The 27,790-nt window shown below is 31.8% G+C and overlaps 3 protein-coding genes across 3 annotated transcripts; all 3 read left to right on the top strand.

Moving 5' to 3' along the window:
• Positions 1-1,411: 1,411 nt before the first annotated feature.
• Positions 1,412-2,285, top strand: LOTGIDRAFT_107841 (hypothetical protein; the record flags this gene model as incomplete). The annotated part of the gene is made up of 2 exons (XM_009065413.1): positions 1,412-1,666; positions 2,199-2,285. Coding segments are annotated over 2 exons (342 nt in total), but the record flags the coding sequence as incomplete, so codon positions are not given.
• A 3,572-nt stretch (positions 2,286-5,857) lies between these two features.
• On the top strand, positions 5,858-10,493 carry LOTGIDRAFT_229430 (hypothetical protein; the record flags this gene model as incomplete). Its single annotated transcript, XM_009065412.1, has 4 exons — positions 5,858-6,186; positions 8,620-8,766; positions 9,249-9,333; positions 10,171-10,493. 4 exons carry the CDS (start codon positions 5,858-5,860, stop codon positions 10,438-10,440), a joined length of 831 nt encoding a protein of 276 aa, XP_009063660.1. The 3' UTR covers positions 10,441-10,493.
• Positions 10,494-17,049: 6,556 nt separating this feature from the next.
• Positions 17,050-26,546, top strand: LOTGIDRAFT_177525 (hypothetical protein; the record flags this gene model as incomplete). The annotated part of the gene is made up of 18 exons (XM_009065411.1): positions 17,050-17,205; positions 17,537-17,653; positions 18,206-18,295; positions 18,711-18,848; positions 19,117-19,191; positions 19,462-19,558; positions 20,242-20,387; positions 20,745-20,875; positions 21,219-21,277; positions 21,878-22,072; positions 23,242-23,348; positions 23,649-23,741; positions 24,111-24,173; positions 24,521-24,645; positions 25,108-25,228; positions 25,465-25,644; positions 26,007-26,169; positions 26,413-26,546. The coding sequence occupies 18 exons, from the start codon at positions 17,050-17,052 to the stop codon at positions 26,544-26,546; spliced, it is 2,190 nt and encodes a 729-aa protein (XP_009063659.1).
• Between the last annotated feature and the right edge of the window lie 1,244 nt (positions 26,547-27,790).

Genomic DNA, 27,790 nt, shown 5'->3' with positions numbered 1-27,790 from the left:
AATCTTTATTGTGTATTATATTGGAAGTATTGATATCCTTATTTCGTATGATATTGGAAGTAGCTGCATCTTTATTGTGTATTATATTGGAAGTAGCTGCATCTTTATTGTGTATTATATTGGAAGTATTAATATCCTTTTTGTGTATAATATTGGAAGTAGTATAATCTTTATTATGTATTATATTGGAAGGAGCTGCATCTTTATTGTGTATTATATTGGAAGTAGCAGTATATTTATTGTGTATTATATTGGAAGTAGCAGTATCTTTATTGTGTATTATATTGGAAGTAGCTGCATCTTTATTGTGTATTATATTGGAAGTAGCTGCATCTTTATTGTGTATTATATTGGAAGTAGCAGTATCTTTATTGTGTATTATATTGGAAGTAGGAGTATCTTTATTGTGTATTATATTGGAAGTAGCTGCATCTTTATTGTGTATTATATTGGAAGTAGCAGTATCTTTATTGTGTATTATATTGGAAGTAGCTGCATCTTTATTTTGTATTATATTGGAAGTAGAATTATCTTTATTGTGTATTATAACGGAAGTAGCTGCATATATATGTGTATTATATTGGAAGTATTAATATCCTTTTTGTGTATAATATTGGAAATAGTATAATCTTTATTGTGAATTATATTGGAAGTAGCAGTATCTTTATTGTGTATTATATTGGAAGTAGCTGCATCTTTATTGTGTATTATATTGGAAGTAGCGATATATTTATGTGTATTATATTGGAAGTAGCTGCATATTTATGTGTATTATATTGGAAGTATTAATATCCTTTTGTGTATAATATTGGAAGTAGTATAATCTTTATTGTGTATTATAAAGGAAGTAGCTGCATATATATGTGTATTATATTGGAAGTATTAATATCCTTTTGTGTATAATATTGGAAGTAGTATAATCTTTATTGTGTATTATAAAGGAAGTAGCTGCATATATATGTGTATTATATTGGAAGTATTAATATCCTTTTGTGTATAATATTGGAAGTAGTATAATCTTTATTGTGTATTATATTGGAAGTAGCAGTATCTTTATTGTGTATTATAATGGAAGTAGCTGCATCTTTATTGTGTATTATTGGAAGAAGTAATATCTTTATTGTGTATTATATTGGAAGTATTAATATCCTTTTTGTGTATGATATTGGAAGTAGTATAATCTTTATTGTGTATTATATTGGAAGTAGCTGCATCTTTATTGTGTATTATATTGGAAGTAGAAGTATCTTTATTGTGTATTATAATGGAAGTAGTTGCATATTTATGTGTATTATATTGGAAGTATTAATATCCTTTTTGTGTATTACATTGGATGTAGCTGCATCTTTATTGTGTATTATATTGGAAGTAGCAGTGTCTATATTGTGTATTATATTGGAAGTATTAATATCTTTATTGTGTATTATATTGGAAGCAGCAGTATCGTTGTATTATATTGGAAGTAGCAGTATCTTTATTGTGTATTATATTGGAAGTAGCAATATGTTTATTGTGTATTATATTGGATGTAACAGTGTCTATATTGTGTATTATATTGGAAGTATTAATATCTTTATTGTGTATTATATTGGATGTAACAGTGTCTATATTGTGTATTATATTGGAAGTATTAATATCTTTATTGTGTATTATATTGGATGTAACAGTGTCTTTATTGTGTATTATATTGGATGTAACAGTGTCTTTATTGTGTATTATATTGGAAGTAGCAGTATCTTTGTATTATATTGGAAGTAGCTGCATCTTTATTGTGTATTATATTGGATGTAACAGTGTCTTTATTGTGTATTATATTGGAAGTAGTATAATCTTTATTGTGTAATATATGGGAAGTAGCAGTATCTGTATTGTGTATTATATTGGAAGTAGCAGTATCTGTATTGTGTATTATATTGGAAGTAGCAGTATCTATATTGTGTATTATATTGGAAGTAGCAGTATCTATATTGTGTATTATAATGAAAGTAGCAGTATCTTTATTGTGTATTATATTGGAAGTAGCAGTATCTTTATTGTGTATTATATTGGAAGTATTAATATCTTTATTGTGTATTATATTGGAAGTATTAATATCTTTATTGTGTATTATATTGGAAGTAGCAGTATTTTTATTGTGTAGTATATAGAAGTAGCTGCATATTTATGTGTATTATTTTTGAAGTAGCAGTATCTTTAAGTGTATTATATTGGAAGTAGCGATATATTTATGTGTATTATATTGGAAGTATCAGTATCTTTATTGTGTATTATATTGGAAGAAGTAATATCTGTATTGTGTATTATATTGGAAGTATCAGTATATTTATTGTGTATTATATTGGAAGTAGCAATATCTTTATTGTGTATTATATTGGAAGTAGCAGTATATTTATTGTGTATTATATTGGAAGTATCAGTATCTTTATTGTGTATTATATTGGAAGAAGTAATATCTGTATTGTGTATTATATTGGAAGTATCAGTATATTTATTGTGTATTATATTGGAAGTAGCAGTATCTTTATTGTGTATTATATTGGAAGTAGCAGTATCTTTATTGTGTATTATATTGGAAGTAGCAGTATCTTTATTGTGTATTATATTGGAAGTAGCAGTATCTTTAAGTGTATTAAATTGCAAGTAGCAATATCTTTATTGTGTATTATATTAGGAGAAGCAGTATTTTTTATTGTTTATTATATTGGAAGTAGCAGTAACTTTATTGTGTATTATATTGGAAGTAGCTCTATCTTTATGTGTATTATATTGAAAGAAACAGTATTTTATTGTGTTTTATATTTTATACCACTGATTGTGGTGGAATATATAAAAATGAGGTCTTATTCAATTGATTGTAGTGGTAAATAATGAGATTTTGAACAACTGTTTGTGGTGGAATATATAATATTGAGGTGTTGAATAACTGATTGTGGTGGAATATATAATAATTAGATGTTGAACAACTGATTGTGGTGGAATATATAATAATGAGATGTTGAACAACTCATTGTGGTAGAATATAAAATAATGAGATGTTGAACAACTGATTGTTGTGGAATATATAAAAATGAGATGTTGAACAACTGATTGTGGTGGAATATATAATATTAAGATGTTGAACAACTGATTGAAGTTGAATATATAAAACTGATATGTTGAACAACTGATTGAAGTGGAATATAAATAATGAGATTTTGAACAACTGTTTGGGGTGGAATCTATAATAATGAGATGTTGAACATCTGATTAAAGTGGAGTATATAAAACTGATATGTTGAACAACTGATTGAAGTGGAATATAAAATAATGAGATGTTGAACAACTGATTGAAGTGGAATATAAAATAATGAGATGTTGAACAACTGATTGAAGTGGAATATAAAATAATGAGATATTGAACAACTGATTGAAGTGGAATATAAATAATGAGATTTTGGACTAAGGATAGAGGTGGAATATAATATATAATAATGAGATGTTGAACAACTGATTGAAGTGGAATATAAACTAATGAGATGTTGAACAACTGATTGAGGCGGAATATATAATATTGAGATGTTGAACAACTGATTGAAATGGAATATATAATAATGAGATGTTGATTATAGTATAGAATGTATAATGAAGATATGTTGAACAACCATTTGTGGTGGAATTAAATTTTCTGATTAGAGGATAGACAATTGGTTATGGTTTAATATACAATGCTGATGTTAGGCAACCAATAATGCTATATTCCAGATAATGCTATATTCTAGATCATAAGTTAATACGGTACCTTTAAGTAGATTTAAATTTGGATATAAAAATTAGCAATGTGACTTGCTGATGTGACTTGGAATTCTTAATATAGATTTCTCAAAAGAAAAACAAATGTACATATTCAACTCTGCCATTGCCGGTCCCAAGCCCGGATTAGAAAAGAGGAGGGTTGTGTAAACACATAAAATATGTTCGATCAGAAAGTCCTAGTTGTCCAATGTGAAAATTTCCTAATTTGTTAAATAAACTAACGTATTCGGCGGAAGAAAATAATATCATTTTGCAAGAGTTTCGAGAAGACGAGTCCCAGTTTCCAGCAAACACGACCCAGTCTACCACCACCCGGTAGCTCCTTGTGACGGTATCGATTACCACAGGTAGCGATGTGGCCGGTGGCCGCAAACCCTGGATCAAGAGTGGCTCACCTGCAACAGTCCCCAGCCACATCTTAAACTGTTTTGCTTAGCTGTTTGCTGTGACTGTATGCTTAAAGCTGTTTCTTTTGGTGTTTATGTACATGATATGATAAGATTTATGATATGAATGTAATAAACATATACTAAGGTACTTAAATCTGTCTTTCAGTTTTATACAAAGAAGACCAATAAAAAAACGCTAAAACTGGCAAATAGCTAAGAATCTGATGAAACGCTATTAGCATAATTAGCAAGGCATAGCGAAACTAAAGGCACACTGTTAAACTGTCCTCATCTCCACCCACTTCTGTATTCCCGATATTATTGAAAACCCTATCCTCGGTAAGTTGTGAAGCATTATCTCCTGTCTCCACCAGGGTTCCCAGAAACATCTCCATCTGTTGACCAGTATTCCTAAAACACTCTCTGCTCCATGAACTTCTATAATACGCCACATAGGAAGTCACAATGGAGGGTGTGGTATCGGTGTCCTGTTGAGTAGCGAAGTATGTGGGGCTGCATGGTATTTTCACGCAATAGTTGAAGCAGCCTTCTTCCAGCTATGGACCTTCGTGTAAAAGGATATGAAATTTATAGTGTTGTTCGTAATAAAGAAAGCGAATGTTCAAACACCATAATCCTTCTACTCAGATCCGGCCTTTTCCTTTATCTATATTGTGTCATGTTAATAAATATAGGTTACATTAGGACATAAAATAAATAGGTCATAATAATGTAACCTTTACAACCTTGTCATTTTATATTTGATATAATTCAACCTGCACCGTACTTACTAAGCCTATATATAGACAAATGAAGTGGAAAAAGACAAAGAAAATAAAAGAGAAGAAAAAAATTGGTCTTTGCAGGGACCAAGTAGTGGTTTGGTTAAAAAGATGAACAACGCAGGCAGTTTGCAATAAGAAGAAATTAATTTTGCCAGAACAGCAGCATTTACCTTTTCTTTTCAATGTCAGGGTTCTTAAGTGCATCCTTTAATGTAGCATACGTACGGGATCCTCGATTAATTTTTCATGTCAGCTCCTCCGGCCTGCAATAACAGGAGGATGCTGTGTTAAAAATCTATGATGAGTTATTTGATATTTGGATAAGTAATAATATAATATTATAATGATAAATGTTTATTGGACAATTCATCGAGAGAGCTAGAATGCAAATAAATACAAATAGGAAACACACACACACACATACAAAACACAAGTACAAACATGAAACACACAATGATACACAACAGAAGTAGAAACAGGAAACACACCCAATGATACAAACATGGAACACACGCAATGATACACAACAGTAGAACAGTAGAAAGAACCTATATAATATAGTAATAACGCGATTTTCATTCATTAAAGCAATGTTTTCCTCAAATAATCTCTTAAAATTTTTGGTTATAATTTTTACGAGTGGAAGATATCTTTTAACTGAATGATTTCTAACTGACTTTATCAGCAATCACGATATTAGTCTTATATCCCTTTTATCGAGCGAAACTATTTATAGACATTGTGAGGGAATTCCTCATGACGTCATTATGTGGGACATCCTTTCGAGTAACTTTTATCAGCCGGCGGTCGATGGCTTTTTGAGTCGTACTAAATAGCACCTGTGAAAGTATTATACCGGTTTAAATTTTATAAAGTGTATGATCTTTCAAAATGGTTGTATCGGTAGTTCTATCATTGGTTGTGAAAACCAAACGATGGAGTCACAATGTATTAAATGTGATCTCAGTGATTTTAGCCATGTGCATTTGTTTACCTTTGGGATACGTCACTAAACATTTTGATTCCAGTTGTATTTTATTCAGCAATGTGACGGCTGTGGTCGGCCTAAATGAAACAGTGAATGTCAATCGTTTAAAAACAAAATGGGGAGATAAAGAAGTGTGTTACTTTACAACGTTTATGCCGGTGATTGTGGCCATTCATTGTTTTATATGGACGTGGTTTTATTTTCACATGAAGCAGACGATCAAAGATGGTGGGTAGGTATTTAAAGGTATATTTTCTGATTACATGACATCATCATAGACTGTGTATATATGGTAGACTATCATCATATTTTGATCCAGGTATACCTGTCCTGAACTTTAATTGAGCAGCCTAGGGCTTGGCCTATTCATGACTTAATAAGTCATTGAGTTGCATACTGGGCTATCTATACTAGGTTAGGCCTATAATATTCATATTGTCGATACAGTCACAACAGTTTCAAGTAATGTTCAAAGCCTACGTTAGTTGATGTGTAGGATAGAAAGTTATAGAAAGTACTTTACTTTGATATTTACAAACTTCCCTCTTTCTCACTCCTCGCCCTCATGAAGATCAGGCCTAAATAATCAATGTTCAAATTGGAACGTTTCACATTTCATTCAAGATATATGACAATATAAATCTTTTGTCCCAAGACGAGCATCGATAAGGGCAATAAAGTGTCAATATAATAAGACTTCAAAATACATAATATTAACTCTCCTTAATCTTATATTTTCTTACCCCTTTCGTGCCTGTTTCACAATAAGGTATAACTTTGGATACAGAACTCAAAATCTGAAACTATAGGCCTATGTATACCTTAACCTCAAGATTAAGGGAATTGTAAAGAGGATTTCTAAATTTTGCATGTGTATCAGGGACACTCACAGCATCGATTTTCGCCATTCCAATTTCCAATCTTTAGTTGTAACAATTCTACTAAAACTTAGCGTTTTAACATTTAGTTTTAGTGGAATTGCAGAAACCACAGACGTCTGATTTAAATTGGAATGGTGCAAATTGATGCTATCAGTGTCTCCGATACGCATAAAAAAATGAAGAAAACCTCGTCGTAATTCCTTAATATTTGGGATATCTGATGAACTTTAGCAAAATATCATTCATATCATGTAAATTGGTGCTTCAGTGAGTAAAATAATTTGTAATATAAACCAAGTTACTGGTCAGTAGGCTAATATCTAAAATTAGTAGGCCGGTTGACTGTTGTAAAAGTGTAAACATAATACTTGTAGTTATTGGAAAACAGTAGGCTATTAACTCCACAACCCCAACACCTTCTAAGAAAATGTTACCTGTGTTAGATATTACATAACTGAATATGGTATGTATACGCATATTAAAGATAACACTCTGCTAGATAACCGAAATCTTTAACATATGATAATGTTATGAAACGAATGGAGTTTTACGTCCTACTTTTCTGCACCATTTAACATATGAAAGAGGAAAAGAATTGGAAATTTCGCCTGGATACTGAATTACCCATCAACTAATAGTAGCCAATATTATAGATTATTTATGTTAATGTTTACTATAACGCAGTAAGGATAATGATTTTCCTAGCACAACTAGGAAAGTAAAATTTAATATTCATAATCCCATCAATCTAGGGCATCTAACTGATCACATAACGCAACCTCAGCAAAATATTTCTCATTGCACACAGCATAGCGTTGCTTGGATTCTTTATTCTACAAGATGTAGAACGTTATATCGTAAAACAACATTCATTAAATTTTAAAGGGATCGTAAAGAGGTTTTTTTTTAAAAAAAAATATACGTGTATCGGGGACACTGATAACATAAATTTGGATCATTCCAATATTCAATCAGACGTCTGTGGTTCCTGCAGTTCCAATAACAACCTCGTTAAGTATTCGGACTGTGTAATCAAATGAAATATATAAACATTGTTTAGTTTCACTTTATGAACCCAAATAAATTGTTTGTTGAAATATCAATGTCATTAAACGATATCAGTTATATTAGAATAAAAATAATGATTCATATTAATACTAATCAAAGAAAATTATTCTAATTACACATTTCTCAAATGTATAAAATAGGACAAGAGAATTATTATACGATTATATGTATACATTTATATATTATCATATAATTACATATTCAAAGCCTATTATTATTCGATTAAAGGTGATATCTCGAAGACTTGCACTCGGCTACCCTGGCCATTATCTGCACCTTTGCGTAACATTTTTCAGAATTAAAAACTCGACGTTCAGTTTTCCTGCAATTTAACTTAAGTGCACCATGGAGTTGTTATCGGTGTTCCTCCATAAATTAGGTTAACCCAACACTGCTTATGTTATTGTGTTTGTTGGCACCCAAAAGGTTACTATAGTACCATAAGGAGCGTATTTTGGAGGAAGACCATTATTGGGTATTATTTAGAAGTGAAAATTAAGCTCTCTGGATGCTCTCCTCGTACATTTTCTAGACACGCCATAGTATCATAAGTACTCTGGGTACTCAAGAATAGGATCTGTTTGAGGCCGATAAGTTTGGAATGAGATAGAATTTACTGATAATTTTAATGTTTTTGTTATTGCTACTACATACATCGGTCTGTATATTTATGTATGGACCAATTTCCATAATCTTTAATTTGTGTCTCTTTTCAGAAAAGAGGCCTTGGTTCTGCTGTCAATGACAGTATTATATAGTATAATGTGTATATGTATGGTCATATCTAGTTCTATGATAACTCGGGGTTTTAATGTATTTTGTGCCAATCTAGAAAAATATCAAAAGCGTAAAAACGGGAAAACGTAAGTTTCAACATTTTACTCTCTCCAGAGTGATAAAGTCTTCAACGTCTGTCCCTTGTCATTCTTGTCAAAAAGTCACCAAAGAAAGATCGATCTCAATCGCAAAATGGATGAATCAGTACCGAATCCTGGGCCAACAATTTTTTGGGATTGATCTTGATGACTGACATTGTAACCTTTAATAGTTTTAAATGTGTTTTTATCAGCTGCTGTGGTCGTCACCAAGAGAAATTTATATATAGCCCAATGTAACATAAAAGATTCCATAGGAAAAAGTGTCCAGTTTTTTGGACAGGACAATAAACAGATGCCTTGTTTGCAGATTGTTCTTGAAAAAAATCAAGGGCAGTTGCACCAGCTGGATTTGGCACAGGTTGGTGTTTTCTGTTTTCATATGCAGATTGGTGATAAAGATCAGATAACTCCAATAGTTGGCGACTTTGACGATGCCATGTTATATTTTCGTATTGTGTTTATTTCAGATATGAATGTAATGAGTTTGAAGATTTAATTTGGAGAATAGTTAACAGAAAGAGACCATTTTATACCTTCCTTCACGTTTCAGAGGTTTGTATTAAGTAATGAATCCAGAATTTGCTGACTCTTCTGGTTTTTTTTTATGAAATTTTGTTTCTAATGTCGACAAAATGGCGTCGTGCATACCCTGTTATAACCTTGTTCGACCAGATTGTAAGCAACAGCGGCATTTGCAATGTTTTCAGTCATCAGTGCGCTCAACTAAATCCGGCAGTTATTTACACTCGTTGAAAGCCCAGACAGTTTTCTGTCTACCACCACCTTAACATAGTAACGTATGACCAGTTAGCACCAAGTTTTTGATAAATCTCTCTTATTTTATCTGTGATATATGATACTATAAATGCTCAGATAAAATTCTTATCAGTTTCTGATAAATAACAGAATGAGTGACACATTTAAAATGATAGTAGGCTACCATATAGAAATTCCAGCCAATTTATCATCTTGAGTTGTCTAGAATATTGCTTCTCAACCTCAGTGAGACCATTCCTCCATGAATAATTTATTCCAAATCTATTTCTCCCCAAAATAAATCAGTCATTTCTAAATATATTTCACTTGAAAACTATGAATGGATATAAAATCATACTCCACATATCGAGATGGTTCAATGTGACCCTTGGGTGGAGTGTTCGTTCATGATTTTCGGTGTGTCCGGGGTGAATGACGTCAATTTCACACGTATAGCACCTCGCTTAGTTATCTTCAACGAACCACTTTTCTTTGTGAGTAAATTCCTCCCTTGTTGAAAGCACTGGTCTAGACGTCAAGGTATTGTATTTTGGTCATATTTTAAACTTATGCTTCTTTTCTTCTCAATTGTGTGGCCCCTTCTCTATATAACATTTTGCATCTATATTACAGATCTCCAGTTGGTTGCTCGTAATATCCTTAGCCATACAAATTGGTTTAGCTTCACTGAGAGCCTTTTTTCTTCTCACCAAACCAGGGGAGTTTGTTGTTTTAAAAGAGGCGGAATACGGTTCAAGTTCTGAGGCGCAAATGGACGATGAAACTGGGTCTATACTTTTTATCTCTCCAGATACACGCGTGTCGAATCCAGAAGACCAAAGCTACAATTCACCAAATCGTGATAGTTACAATTTCTCAAGTGAAAGAAATTTACTAGTCTAGTTCTTTGGATAATATCGATGGCTTAATATTCCAGATTTCCGTTAATTATGAACTATGTTAGTCCAATATCAGGACCGCCTATTAATCCGATTTCATAAACTTTTCCTTTAATTTTGGATAACTGGAAAACCAGAGCAGCTCATACTTAGATTTGGACTGGATATAAAATTCACAGTAGATGATATTTGACTTAAAGGGAACTGAGTGCGGTTTGAAATGTATTTCTACCGTGTTTGTGTTTGCAATGCGTGCAACTTTTTTTTGAATGTCCGAACACGATGAATTGAGTTTCTGGATTTTTTTGATCCTTCGATATCCACTCCTTGTGTTCTGACTACATTCTTTGTGCGATTTCAGGTGTATTTGTCTATATTTTGATATGTTCGATCATTTCGTACGTGATCTATTTGTAGTTTTTGTACATTTTGATGTGTTCGATCACTTTATATGTGCTCTCTGTAGTTTTGTACATTTTGATATGTTCCATCACTTTGTACGTGATCTCGGTAGCTTTTGTAAATTTTTTTGTGTTAGACGTATGTCTGTTTTGATATGTGTCATCACTTTGTGTGTTATGTGTGATGATTATATGCGTGATGATGATGTGCGTGATGGTGTGTGTGTGTGATTGCCTTGTGCGATTTGGCAGTAATGTGTAATCATTTTGTTCCTGTGCATTTTGATTTTTGATATGAAACCTGTCATTAAATCACAAGCCTAAAGCCCTTTTTGGAAGCTCAATATTTTTTCGTTAACCTGTAAGAAATTCAGTTTAAGAAAGAGTATAAATAGGATTTCTCTAAATAAATGTGAATAATACGAAATGTGTTAGCTCATAACTTACATTCCATCTGGGCTAAATCGAATGTTATAGGACTACCTAGACCTATACTTGTACCAGACTCAATGTTTATCTCCTCGCGAGCCAGTAGTTCTAAATTTGATAGATAGTGGACTAAGGGCCGTATGCAGCGCGCTTACCTTGAATAAAGTTGAACTTTACAAAGTTAGGATTAAGGCTTTCATTTTCTACATTTGATAGTCAAATTCAAGCACGACTTTCGTAAAGATCGACCGGTGCATACCTAAAGTTCGACTTAAGTTTAACTTTAGTCAAAGTTTAGGTAAAGTACGAGCGCTGCATATGGCCTATAATGTACAATATTGTTTATAATGAAAATTATACAATATTGTTTATAATGTATGAACACTATTGTTTATAATAAATGTACAAATTGTTTATAATGAATTATGTTATTTTTGTTTGTAATTTGCTAAAAAGAAAAACCTAGTTTACAGGTGATAATCTCTAATTATATTACCAAACTAACAGTTTGTTAATATAATTATAAATTATCATCTGTTAACTAGTTATATTACTAGTTCTTTTCATAGAATATATTTTTAGTCAATATGTACACAGCATGTGCCAAAAAAATTATTAATGTTTTCAATATACAATTACCCTCGGCTCACGAGCAATGCCGTATATAGCAGTCCTTTTTATTACCATACTATGACCCTCTACCATGGCTAGTGCCCGCTATAATCAACAAAGCGATGCAGGGACCCTCGGGGATTCCCCCGGTCTCTGATGTACATGTAGATCGCTCGGTATTAGTTAAAATTGGTACAAGTTTTGTCCTGACATTGTTGAGATGTAATTTAATTCTAAGTGTTGTATATAAATTTCTTGATTTTGTTATTTTGTATTTCAAAATGTTCATATGTTATATTATTAGTATTAAATGCTCCTGTTAAAGTTCACTGGTTGATACATTATCAATTATACCTTTATTAAAATAAATTTTCCTGAGTTTATCTTCGAGATAGTTGTGTTTTTCGAGACAGAAAATCATACTGTTGAAGAACAAATGGCTTATGGATACCTATTCTTCCCAGGAAATTTATTAACGCAATAGACATTGACACAAAAACATATCCTAATTTACACCCATAGGCCTATTTCCAAGTTTCGCGGAAAACGATTATCTACTAAAAGGCTACTTTTGCATGATTTCCCCTGCAAGTATTCTCGCCTAAAATAAGTGTGCTGTGTAGCTGGGTTTTATCTGTGCTATCAAGCAATCGAGTTCGCGCTTCCTTGTTCTTTACCTGAACAAAAATCAATATATTTGATATGTGCCTCGATTAAAGACTTGACACCTGATGTTGGTTTTGGCATAGATTGTCTTCCATAAAAATATCCTTTTTTCCGTCCTAGTAATCAAGTCAATCAGCTCTTCACTTTCAGGAGACAATAACAGTCGTTGTTTGGAGAAACAAGAAAGTGCTTTGTGTGTTATAGAAATTGGTAAAAAAAATTGATTATATTACTTTGCATTACAGAGATTTTAAAGAAACAGAAAAATCTAATGTCACGTTTTTGTAAGAGAAATGAATTGCTGTATAGCGTCTAAATATGTTGCAAAGCATATAGTCTCGGTCGTCAAACAAACTATTCTCAGAACACAAATGAAATGGCATGTCAATTTGATACTGTATCACAAATCTATGCATTTTCTTTGAAACTTATATAGGCCTAAGCTTAATTCTTGTTTATCCTGGATATCCTTGAATTTCCCTTAGCAGGTTCTGTTTGACACCATGTATCTTGTAATCAAATTGATGTTAAAGGGATACTACGTCTTAGGATGAACATAAAATTTTAATTTTGCTCAAATTTGGCCGATAACAGTATATAATCCATCAGTGGACTTACCAGGTGTCCGAACCATACATCAAAATCCTTCTATAATCTGCCCTATCCACGCTGAATGCATCCATTAAGCGATTTTCAAATCCTGAGTCTAGGAAATCTGGTGTAATCACAAGGGGAAGTAACTCTCAAGTGGGGTTTACCCAGCCTTGACCTCTACTCTTGAATTGACCTCGACATTGTCAGACATATTTTGAAGACGGAATAATTATGCCTCGTAGGAGATTAAGCGACTCTGCGAAAAAGCAATTCATATAATTTAGAATGAATACTCCACCACTGACACAATTTTCAACGAATATTAATCATTGGCAAAGTTTATTTGTATACACCGGAAGATGATTGTTTCCTGTTTTAGCTTTGATTACCCAGTCTCTTTTTTTTTTCAAACTGAACCGATTCATCGCTTGCTCACTTTTTTTAAAAATTATGATTATAGTTTTATTGTGGCTTTTTCAAACTTGATAAAGTGTGGGATGTATACTTATTTAACCAATGGTTACTATTAAACACAAATAATGGCCACAGGACGAGTGTATTCTAAGATGTAGTATCCCTTTAATATGCCAAATCTAGTAGGTTTGCATTCAGTAAATGAGTAATGGTATAAGTTTTAGACTGGAAATATTTTTGTATTTTAATCAATGCTTATTACAAAACCTTCTCAAACTTTATTTACGGTAACTAGTAAACATAACAGATTACATAAAGTCACATACAGTACATGCTTATGTTTATCTGGACCTACATAATAACTAAAATAAAGTCAGTCATGTCAACTTAACCTTATTATGGGTTGAACTCCATGCCAAGAAAGAATAGTTCTCTGGAAATTTGCTCATGAAATAATTATTTTTGTTGAATAAGAGTATGTTTTATGAGACTAACTATGTATAAATGCGCCATTTTGGGGAGTTGATTTTGGGAATGGTCTTCTGAAGTACTAGAAATTTACTCAAATCGTATAATTCCTTTAAAAATACTTCAAACAGATCTGACACAGGTCAAAAAAATATACAGATCTTTAAGAGAACTGACACAGGTCAATGTAAAACTACTATTCAGATGTCTTAAGACAACTGACACAGGCCAATGTAAAACTACTATTCAGATGTCTTAAGACAACTGACACCGGTCAATGTAAAACTACTATTCAGATGTCTTAAGACAACTGACACAGGTCAATGTAAAACTACTATTCAGATGTCTTAAGACAACTGACACAGGTCAATGTAAAACTACTATTCAGATGTCTTAAGGCAACTGACACAGGTCTATGTGAAAATACAGACGTCTAAAACAACTGGCACAGGTCAATGTAAAAATACTATACAGATGTCTTAAGACGAATGACACAGGTCTATGTAAATTTTGATGTCTTAAACAGCTGACATAAGTCAATGTAAATGTGGATGTCTATGACAACTGATACAAGTCAATGTAAATGTGGATGTCTATGACAACTGATACAAGTCAATGTAAATATGGATGTCTAAAACAAGTCAATATTGTGGATATAGATCTCAAAAACAACTGACACAGGTCATATTAAATTTACATATACAGATGTCTGAAACAATTGACACAGGTCAATTTAAATATACATATACAGTGTCTGAAATAACTGGCACAGGTCATTGTAAATTTACATATACAGATGTCTGAAACAACTGGCACAGGTCAATGATATCCAAGATAGGTCAATATGACAAAACAATAAAGGAAACTCGTGCAATCCAATGCATAGATTTCTAAAACAGCTGATACAGGTCAGTGTTACTGTACAGGATGTTTAAAACAAGCCAACATCACTGAAACAATTGACATAGGAACATTGTAAATATAAAGGTGCATCATTTCAAGATCATTGAACAGATGACGTAAGAACATTGTAAATATAAAGATGCACCATTTAAAGATCATTGAACAGATGACATAAGAACATTGTAAATATAAAGATGCATCATTTAAAGATAATTTTATAGATGACATAAGAACATTGTAAATATAAAGGTGCATCATTTAAAGATAATTTTATAGATGACATAAGAACATTGTAAATATAAAGATGCATCATTTAAAGATAATTTTATAGATGACATAAGAACATTGTAAATATAAAGATGCATCATTTAAAGATAATTTTATAGATGACATAAGAACATTGTAAATATAAAGATGCATCATTTAAAGATAATTTTATAGATGACATAAGAACATTGTAAATATAAAGATGCACCATTTCAAGATCATTCAACAGTTAACACATAAACGTACCATTTGAAACTTCTAAATCATAAGATCGTATACCATTGCAGACTAAACAAAGCATAGCAAAACAATGTACAATTTGTAACATTTGATACATGAAACCACCATTTAAAGATAACTGTCCAATTACTTGCCAGTGTACCACTACTACAGTAAAGATACTGTTCAATGTTATTTGTTTACAATTTAACCTTTTCTTGGGTCAAATGAAACGTTATCGATGCAGACTGTTTACTTGTTTACTTTTTTGTCCTGGCTAGAGTTTCAACTCTTATCACCTTAACTTTTCAAGTTTTACTTTCACTTTCAATTCCTCCAGAGTTTTGTGGACTAGTTTGAACTTGTTTTGAAGTTTGACATATATATTAACTTTTTTATTTCTTATGGACAAAGCTGTTTTCTTTAAATGGTATAATATTTCCTAGAATAATGAGTGTTGTTTACCAACTAGGAAACTAGTATGAGATCCTAAACCATTAAGAATATTTGTGGAGAACAGCACTAAGCTTAGTCTACTCTACACGGAAATTGAAAATGTTTCATTTACAAGAGGAAAAAACCAACTTGGACCATCTAAGTATTACTTTTTTTTTGTTTCGCTTGACATCAAATGAAATGTATTGCTTTATTTATTTGTAAATTGTTTATAATTGATTATATTAAATGTATTCATTAGAGGTTTTAGTGGTTGCCAAGCAAGATACGCCCACTTTCCTGATACATTTTCAGTATATCAAGGGCAGTCACCTATCTGTGTCAAATCGTACCAAAAATCTAATTTGTGCAAGATATTGTTATTTAAACAAACACACTAAATTTGGGCATATAAAACTAGGAAACATGACATCAGGCCCCGTATTCTCGAAACGATCTTAGCGCTAGGATGTCCTAGAATCAATGTTAGAAGATAAGAACTTAGGACATCCTAGCGCTAAGAATATGGGGCCAGGTGTTGTCAGAGAAATTGGTGCTAGTAGAAGCTTTAAGTGTCCCAATGGGCGTATCAAGGGGCCAGAAAAAAAAAACCTTTAAAAATGACTGTAGAGAGTAAACAGAGTAAACATAGATTTTTTTTAGCCTTAAATTTAAATCTCTTCTATGGAAGTTCTTTTTTTATTTTTGTTTTATATTCGTTGGTTATTACATGAATGGACAAGTCATAAAACATGTACAAACTCATTTGTTTAGATTGTTTGAAATTTGTCCTTTGACTATTTTAAATAGCATTTAGAATACAATAGGTTGGGAACTATAATTTGAACATAAGTTATTTTGGCACTAGAAATTTGATCATAAGCAATTGGTATACATGGATTTTCACAATGTCAAGCTATTAGGAACTACATCTAATACTTTGACATTGACCTCTTTTCCTGCATGAAGGAATGCAGTCATATATTAGACGCTGTTCGTAAAAATAATAGCCCGACATTGTGAAAATGGTGAACATGATTTTAATGATTGATTAGTAAATTGGAAATTAATTTGACTATATTGAAGAATTTATAGGTACATGCTAGAAAAATTTTAGTTAGCTTTTAGATTAAGGTTACTTAACTGCAGTGAATTCGCATATAATGTATTTTTTATTTTTATGATGTATTTTTATTTCAGAAACAATGGCTGATGTATCCCAGTATACCCTACCCAATGATACTGGTGTCTGTTTATTAGAATGTACCAATGCTTTCAATGCTTTAACTGATAGAGAGAAACTCTATTCTCATTATATCTCACAAGCTTCATTTGCTGGTGGTTTAATTGTATTAATACAGGTAATTTTTCAGAGCAGGTGTCTTTAGTACCATTTTTTTAGTCCAATGGCTAAAAGAGGACAGTTTGCAATGGATTTGAATTGAAGTTTCGTGTTGTAGAATATTTTTTTTTCGAGATGGATTAAATTTGGATCAGCAAAGTTACTGTGGCTAAATTTCAACATGTACACAAATTAATCTGAAACAATGCACTTAATGTGGTTTGCAGAAAAAAAAGATAGAAACCGTAGAAAGCAAATAGTACCCATCTTCTGTGCTAGATTTAAAACATTTCATTTTGCTCAAGAATGAAGAAATCTTACATTTTTATCATTGGATCTCTATTTTTTAGACTTCTCCAGAATCTCCTGGTATCTTTGTATTACTACAGAAAGTATTTCGTGGTCAGAGTTTGGAAGATTTAAAGAAAGTAGCTAGTGACAATGGTATTAATGAAGAAGAATTCCAGGTCAGTTTTTACAGTATTTGGTCCGTGGTTGACAGGAATAAAGAATTAGACTAACAAACTTGTCTTTTGTGTTAAGCAAAATTCACGAACTAAAGATTAAGACAAGCTTACATAACATGTTTTGCAGCCCGGTTCGTTGTATTTAGTTGTCTACTCTGCTCATAAAGATAAAAAAAAGCAGTAAAGAGATGAAGACTTGTGATGAGAGCCGAGATATCTGAGTGAGATCCAAGCCAATATCTGAATGAGAGCCAAGACAATATCTGAATGAGAGCCAAGACAATATCTGAATGAGATCCAAGCCAATATCTGAATGAGAGCCAAGACAATATCTGAATGAGAGCCGAGACAATACCTGAATGAGAACCATTATCTGAATGAGAGCCAATATCTGAATCAGAGCCAATATCTGAGTATTCCAATGTATATGAATCGACAGAAAATAGTATCAAATGACTTGATGTTCCTTTGTCCCCATGAATGCCACAAAAAAACAAGAATTGCTCATTACAATGATTATTGGTTTTTATATGCATACTATTAAATCTTCAGGCGTTCCTCATATATGCTGCTGGTTTCTATGCCAATATGGGTAATTATAAATCTTTTGGTGACAGCAAATTTGTTCCAAGAATTTCAAAGGTATGAGAATATTAATTGTTATATGCCGAATATTGGGTATTTTGTTATCAATGAGGCCCAAGAGGGCAAATATACTCTTCATTCTCAGCTATATAAATCTGTTATTGTACAAATGAGTTTTGTCCTAATTTTCAGCACCTAATAGGGCAATGCCATGCAGTGTGCAATGAGGGAAATTTTGCCAGGACAGTGGCATTAGGCTACTATATACTTAACATGCACAGTCTGTAGCACACAAGGCCTCTGTTTATTGTCCCATTCAATCGACTAGATGCTTTTTCAAAAACAAAATGATCAGAACAAGGTAATGAAATGAGTTATAAAGTGATCAATCGCATTATCACTTGAGGATTTGAATATTTATTATCATAAAATATTCCATCAAACTTTAATGAAAATGAAAATTGAATTTCAGGAAAAGTTTGAAAAGATTATTCTGAATAGTGAAGCTGCTAAGAAGGATGGTAAAATTATTCAGGGTCTGTGGAATCGAGTATCAGATAGAATATTCTCTCTAGAAGACAAACAGAAAGAATTGGGATTAGGAGACAAGGTACTGTCATCACACAAACTGCCTTCCTGGAAATTAATGTCTAAATTTTGGCTGCATATTACCATTGGTAAAAACAAGGTTTCAAAATGATATTAATTCACTAATATTTCGAGTTACTAACATATTCAAAAAATTTTTTTAATGTGTTTTCTCATGCTTGTATTGAAAATTTTTTCAAAAGTATTTGTTCCATCCTGCTCCTCTACATTTGCTAGAATCAGTCTATTTAATAGTTGGTGGAAAAAGTATGTGTATTTTACTATTTTAGGGAACAACTACATATTTTTCTGGTAATTGTGATAAAAAAGATGCAGACATTACTCAAGAATTCCTTAACAAAATGGTAAGTTTTATATATAATCTTTCTTTCAAAGAAAACTTTATTCACATAATCACATTCTGCAAATGTGGATACAAACAAATTTTTGGGGTGTAATAGGTCCAGATGATTGCTCCAGGAGTGTGAAGGCTGAAATAGGTTGGGAACCACTGCACTATGAACTGTGACATTTTCTCATGTGATTCATCATCAAAGAAAACAGGGTCGGAGTCAGGGTCAAAAAAGATGATATTGAGTAAATATTGAACAATGTGTTTTTAAATTAAATTTTAGGATATAAGTGCCTATAATACAAGATTGTTTAAAACTGAAGACCCTAGTACTAAGATACCAAGATATGAAGTTCGTTTGGCATCTTCTGATACTCAAGGTATAAAACTCTTTGAGTTAAAGTTGAATACAAAACTATAAATCATGCACAAGAACAAGAGTATCCCTTTTATGTTTATGAGAAGGGACAGTACACATTAAAATAAGTTCACTGCATTTGTGTCTAAAAAATGATTCTTTCAGTGCCATGATAAAAATCCTAGATGATGGCGATGATATAAATTCTAGATGATGGCCATGATATAAATCCTAGATGGTGGCCATGATATAAATTCTAGATGGTGGCCATGGTATAAATCCTAGATGGTGGCCATGATATAAATTCTAGATGGTGGCCATGATATAAATTCTAGATGGTGGCCATGATATAAATCCTAGATGGTGGCCATGATATAAATTCTAGATGGTGGCCATGATATAAATTCTAGATGGTGGCCATGATATAAATTCTAGATGGTGGCCATGATATAAATTCTAGATGGTGGCCATGATATAAATCCTAGATGGTGGCCATGATATAAATTCTAGATGGTGGCCATGATATAAATTCTAGATGGTGGCCATGATATAAATTCTAGATGGTGGCCATGATATAAATTCTAGATGGTGGTCTTCTTATTTAAAAAGATTCTGAAGAGGACACTTACATAACATTAAAGTTTGTTTCCCAATTAACATTTTATACCGTGTTTAATTTTATTCGTTCATGTGAATCATTTTCAGCTGGAGTCGTCCCAGGTTATGACAAAATATTAGGTGATTATCAATTTGCACCGTCTGGTTCAACAGAGTCTTTATCATTCAAAGTTACCAGGGGAGATTATTCACCACTAATGAAACTGGTGTGTGAGAATTTAACCTTGGCCAAGGTAAGATATGACGACAAATTTTTTCAAAGATACTTTTCCTATCTTATGGATTTTGATAATAGATCAGCCTTAATAAACCTGAGATGCAAGACAATTTTTTCTTTTCACATTCAAAACTAGACATGACTTGAAAATTGCAAGAAATGAAATAAATTTTCTGCAACTAATGAACACCACCAATGCTTTACAGTCATTTTGCTGAAGGACAGAAACATTATACTATTTCTAACTGTGGATAGACCTTTTATATAGATAGCCTGTAGTGCATAGGGCTTCAATTCTTTGGTCCTTTTTTAGTGATTGATAACTTTTTACATGGCTACAGTTTCATTTTCTACTTCTTATTTTCCTCAATAGAAATATGCTGCTAATGAAAATGAAGAGAAGATGTTGGAGGAATATATTAAAAGTTTTACTACTGGTTCATTACCAGCTCATAAAGATGGTTCTAGACACTGGATCAAAAACACTTCACCTATAGTTGAAACGTAAGCCATTTTGTTTTTATCATCATGTAGGTGCTGCAGTAAGTTAAATTCACCAAGTTGAATTCAGAAAGGTCTGATGGATTTTGAAGATAGCAAAACCAATTTGCCAGGCTTAGCCACAAAAACAAAATCCCAAAATATAGATTTATCACTGGAAAATCCTGACAGCATAGATAGATTTTACGATTAACGGATGTATTAAGACAAGATACAGCCCATGAAACAACTAAAACCAATTGGATAAAATGGTAGAATTTGGTGAAAGAAAATGTGTGGAGAAAGTTCCTTGTACATGTGAGATATGATAGATTGATTGCATTATAAAATTTTTTGATTATTATAGTTACATTGGATTTATAGAATCTTATAGAGATCCTTATGGTGTTCGTGGTGAATTTGAAGGTATGTCACATCACATTTCTTATTGATCTTTAAAATGTTATCGTATATTGTCGTCGCCCCTGTCCATCTGTCCACAATTGGCCTGTGAACACAATAGAGACTACAATTTACATCTGATTTTTATGAAATTTGGTGTGATCATTTATAATGATGAGATCTTAGTCGAAATTGAATTTGCCAATTTTGCGATCAACAGAATTTGAGTTATTGCCCTTGACTTAGGAGAAACACATCAAAATTTGTTGGCTTGTGAATGCAATAACAGGTGACAGTTTATTTCAGAATTTTATTCAATAATATGTGTTTGTTTAAATCAACAATATCTTGCACAAATTAGATTTTGATATGATTTGACACAGATAGGTGACCGCCCTTGATTTACTGAATATGTATCAGGAAAGGGGGCGTATCTTGCTAGGCAACCACTTGTTTATTGATCTTTAAACTGGCAGGCATTATGCTCAGTACTAAAACTTCAGACTATGAAGACATGAGTTGTATGTTTATTTAATACCAAGCTTTGGACCTTTATGTAAGCAGCAGCCTGTTCAGAATTCAAGCCCTAATTTGATGGAATACAGACATTGTTTGTTGTTGAAGGTTTTGCTGCTGTGGTAAATAAAGAAATGAGTAAGAAATTTGGTGATTTGGTGAGCAGTGCTGAACACCTACTAGCTCATCTACCTTGGCCCTCTGAGTACGAGAAAGATAAATTTCTACGACCAGATTTTACATCATTAGATGTTCTAGCATTTGGTGGTAGTGGTATACCTGCTGGTATTAACATTCCTAATTGTAAGTATCAAAAATATTGGCAGAAGAGCATATTCTGAAATCTTAACAAGATAAATTGTCTTAAAGTTCTTGTTTATCCTTGTTCTTTCCCAACTAAGGCACTACACTTTTGATTGGAAACTAAATATCTCAAGCAAAGTGGACCATATGTTGCAAATAGATATGAAATTCCCATCTTTATGGCCAATGAAATGAAGAAAATGAGTCAATGTTTTATGAGATATAATATTAATTTACTAATTATTTTGACGCAAAATGAAAGAGGAAGTATAGAGCCATTGTGACGTGATCTCAACGGTGGTGGTGAAATAGGTTGGGTCAGAGATCAGTTCACAGGGTCAACTGCTCCTTTGATCTCCTCCCATAATAGCCAAGATGAATCACAGAAAATGCAAATAAGTTATGTCAGGATAAGTATGCAAATAATTTATATCAGGGTTAAGTATGCTAATAAACTATGTCCGGATAAGTATGGTAGTAAGTTATATCAGGATTAAGTATGCTAATAAGCTATGTCCGGATAAGTATGCTAGTAAGTTATATCAGGATTAAGTATGCTAATAAGCTATGTCAGGATAAGTATGCTAGTAAGTTATATCAGGATTAAGTATGCTAATAAGTTATATCAGGATTAAGTATGCTAATAAGCTATGTCAGGATAAGTATGGTAGTAAGTTATATCAGGATTAAGTATGCTAGTATGTTATATCAGGAATAAGTATGCTAGTAAGTTTTATCAGGATTAAGTATGCTAATAAGCTATGTCAGGATAAGTATGCTAGTAAGTTATATCAGGTTTAAGTATGCTAATAAGCTATGTCAGGATAAGTATGCTAGTAAGTTATATCAGGATTAAGTATGCTATTAAGTTATGTCAAGATTAAGTATGCTAATAAGTTATGTCAAGATTAAGTATGCTAATAAGTTATGTCAAGATTAAGTATGCTAGTAAGTTATGTCAAGATAAGTATGCTAGTAAGTTATATTAGGATTAAGTATGCTAGTAAGTTATATCAGGATTAAGTATGCTAATAAGTTATATCAGGATTAAGTATGCTAGTAAGTTATATCAGGATTAAGTATGCTAGTATGTTATATCAGTATTAAGTATTAAGTATTATTTAGTATCAGTATCATATATATTAGATATATTTATATTTCTTTTACAGATAATGATATAAGACAAAATGAAGGATTTAAAAATGTATCTTTGGGAAATGTGTTAACATCTGGTTATAAAGATACTAAAATAACATTTCTTAATGAAGCTGATAAGGTATGATATACACTAACTTTTCTTATTCAATTTGACTAGTGCTAAAAGTTATTTCTTTTTGTCTGTGGTTATAAAAAAGACTGTCATCAAACAGTGACTTGATAGCTGTATCTACAAAGGTTAAGTCAAACTAACCACAGAAAACTACTATGAGCTATAAGCATACATATTAAACTTTGGACTTAATAGAATTGCATTATCCCATGTGATTTCTTATTGTATTAGAAAATAATTTGACCCACAGAGCTACAACTATATATTATATAGATGTTATGTTAAGCCTGTTTTTGTAATTTGTAGGAACTCTATGTAAAATGGAAACTACCATCTTTTGAAGTACAAGTTGGTTTACATGAATTATTAGGACATGGTAGTGGTAAACTCTTTATCAAGGTATGTTCAGGTGCTTGTTCTAAGATATCATAGGACTATCAATGCCTGTATAATACTGTAAATTGTGTATTTTATGAGCATATTAGTTTTTAAGTTGTATAGTTTGTTAATTAAGTTTAGTTTATAGTCCGCACCTTATAGATAACGGATGTTCATGTAATTCAAGAAAAACATTACTAGATTAAGACGTCACCATCACAAATACAATTTTGCTTGATAGGTTTTTGTGATGGTATAAGTGTCTGAAATTCTCTAATATGAGAAGTAAAAAGAACCTTTCGAATCTCTTCAAATTGATGATAGCCTGTGCATATTTTGGTTTTTGGAATCCCTGGAAATCATATGTCTTATAAAAAATTCTTATTTCAGGGTGAGGATGGTAAATTTAATTTTGATATTGAGGCAGTGACTCATACTGAAACTGGCCAAAAGGTTTGTATTTCTCTCTTACTCTTTCTTTTTTGGCTAACAATCTATTTTAAGTGCTAGCTGTAAAGTATTGTTTCTGTTTTCAGATTAGTAAGTGGTATAAACATAATGAAACATGGGATAGTAAGTTTACTACTGGAGCTACTAGTTATAAACAATTGTTTCTGTTTTCAGATTAGTAAGTGGTATAAACATAACGAAACATGGGATAGTAAGTTTACTACTGGAGCTACTAGTTATAAACAATTGTTTCTGTTTTCAGATTAGTAAGTGGTATAAACATAATGAAACATGGGATAGTAAGTTTACTACTGGAGCTACTAGTTATAAACAATTGTTTCTGTTTTCAGATCAGTAAGTGGTATGAACATAACGAAACATGGGATAGTAAATTTACTACTGTAGCTGCTAGTTATGAAGAATGTAGAGCAGAATGTGTTGGCTTGTATCTTTGTCTATCAACTGATGTACTTAAGTATGTAAATGATCTATTTTTTTACATTTGTTAAGCTTAAAAACAACTCTGAATCACAAGGGATCTGTAATATCTGGAATGATTTGAATCAGATCTAAAACAATCAGAAAGAAAGACAGAAACAACTATATTTTACAAGGATAACAACTTAGGTTCACAGTTGAGGATCCTTGAAGACAACTTCATGGTCATCAGACTATCACACGCCGATCGAGAATTGAACCTACAACCACCATTTGCTCGACATAACAATACAAATGACGCTCTAACCAACTGTGCTATAGAACCTCACAAAGAAGGATCTGAGTCAGGAGCTCCTGATGAATTAAATTACAAAGATTTAAAACACCTGAAATGATTTGGAAGGCATGGGAAAGCTGCTATGATCAAAAGAGCGGAATCAAAAACACCAGAAATGACTTGATATCTTGATTCAATTTTTATTTTGTGATATTTTTCTAGAATATTTAGTCATGTTGGTGATGATGCTGATGATATCATCTATATTAACTGGTTAAATATGGTACGAGCTGGTTTGATTGGGTTAGAATTCTATTCCCCAGAAACTGGTAAATGGAAACAGGTAACTTTATTTTTATGGTATTTCTTTGATATTTTGGACTATTTGATCTTCTATTAACTGATCCAGATTTTCAAGACTTCCACCTTACATTGATAAATATTGGTCATTATAGATCAACAAACCTCTTTATGTGAAACATGTGCCTCAGCTTTTATCAACTCATGATATTCGCATGTAAGATCAAGGGTATGATTCTTGACAACTAACATTTGTTACATCACAATATATAATTTCAGGCTCATATGAATGCCAGATTTGTAATATTGAGAGTATTATTAGAAGCTGGTGAAGATTTTGTGAAGATTGAGAAATTAACCGGTGAAGATGGAAATCCAGATTTACGTATCATATTAGACAGAGCTAAAATAATCTCTGTTGGTAAACCAGCCATTGGGAAATTTCTACGTAAATTACAGGTTAGTAAGAGAGCAATTCCACCAATCTTAACTATGACCTGGTTTCTACCCTGGAACATTATAAAACCCACCCATTTTTCATCCAAAGAGAACAAAACAAATTAACTTTTGTTATCATTCTAAAACTATATTGATTTGAAAATATTTTAAATCTGTTTTGTGCATAATCATTGGCAAAATGTCTTGACAATCAAAGTGTAACTAATTGAAAGTAAACCATTTCAAATTTGAATCCTTCATCTACTGGTTTTTCATGTTGTCCAACCACCTAATGAGGAGATATCCAGAAAATCCTTTACTCTTATTGTTTCCATATGCTTGAATTAAATCATGGAATTGTAATTATTACTATATATTGTTAGGTATATAAAACGACTGGTGATTATGATGAAGGTAAAAATATGTATGATTTTTACTCCGATGTCAATGATACCTGTGAACCACATTTCTTAAGTTTGCGCAAAATTGTCATGGCTAGAAAACAACCACGAAAAATGTTTGTTCAACATAATACTATAGTGAAAGGTAAGCAGAATTCTCTAAGATATTGGCACTTAGAGCCCTTAAGTTCTTTTGAATTTATATTTGCGAGTTTTCTTTAGCTGCAAGATGCTTCATCAAAATATTGTTGTATCAGAAGTAAAAAAATCAACATTTTAGTATTGACTGTTTAGGTGGATATTCACCCACAAAAAATGTAGTCATGATTATCAAAATGGTAAAAATCTGTGTCCATTTACATACCAGTTATACAATGATATTTTTTAGGTGAGAGTGTTGATATTGTATCCTATGAAGCCTCAGCTGGTGGTTTGATCCAATCATTCCAAGATCGTTTTCCCTCCACTGACATCGACAACTATCTACAAACTCTGTGGGATAAAGATGCACCACATTTTTAATTCCTCAATTTAATTAATCAATGAAACTATTTTGATTTTATTTTGATAAACTGTATTAGTTATAAGGCAATAGTTGTAACTTGTAAACATGCTTTTTTTTGTCTGAACTTTTTAGAAATGACATACTCAAATACATCTTAACAACATATTGTTGAACTAAACTCATTTTAACAGTCCAATTATCATTGTTAATAATCATGACTATTATAATTATTACCAAGCTTATAGATACATTGATAGAATCAACTGTTAGATGTAGTACATATTCAATATTTTAAAAGTACAAATTTCATAATATTATAAAAGTAAGAGCAATATTTTGAATCATAGAAGTCTACTCAATTAGTATTTTGTTAAATGACTTATTATAATATAGCTATTTATATTTTGGCATGCTCTTTATAATATTTTTTATAATATTAATTAAGGGAAAAAACTTTGTTAGAAATCAAAAATAAAAGTTATACTATGTCTTAGATTGAACATAGAATTTAAGCTCTTAAGAATGGTCAATATGAATATATATTCATTGAACTTACCTGGTGTCATAAAGTAACAACAGAATCCCTGTAAAATCTGAAAAATTCATGAAACTAAGTAATTATTAAAAGACGTTGAATCTTAATATTAAGTATTTTTAATAGTTAATTGCATATTTATGGATAATCACTACGATTTTTGGATTTATCGGATTTTATAAGTTTATGACACCAGGTATATCTACTGGTGAATATATGCTCTTATTGGCCAAGTTTAAAATTCTTGAATTTATGTTCGTTCTAAAACATAGTATTGCTTTGATATGGCATGGCATGGTATATATATTTGTAACAATTTGTGTTTACTAATTTTTATTGCCTATGAAATAGAAATTCATTATCCACTACACTATTCAAAAAGATATTTTTTGAGATTCATGAATTTCATTCACTTGTTGTGTTGTTTAATAAAAGGAATATTAAAAGCAGATTTTTACATTATTGTTTGCTGCCGGATTTGTCTGTAGAAACCAACATAAGATACAGGTATATGCCGTGGTGCTTAAGAAACTAGCCTTTGGTTGACTGACTCAGTAGCCCTACAAGATCTTTAGCCAAATATCCCCTTCAGAAACTATGCTCCTTAAGCAATGATGGATTTAACCGGACTAACTTGGGATAAGATAACTTTGTAATACAATCAAATCGGAATTTACATGTCATGCAAGAAATCAACTGCTTCAAAATATGCCTAAAGAAACTCCT

This window comes from Lottia gigantea (genome assembly GCF_000327385.1).
Source record: "Lottia gigantea unplaced genomic scaffold LOTGIsca_7, whole genome shotgun sequence".
Classification (NCBI taxonomy): domain Eukaryota; kingdom Metazoa; phylum Mollusca; class Gastropoda; family Lottiidae; genus Lottia; species Lottia gigantea.
Note: the sequence above shows the minus strand (reverse complement) of the source record. Positions and strands in the feature narration are given on the sequence as shown.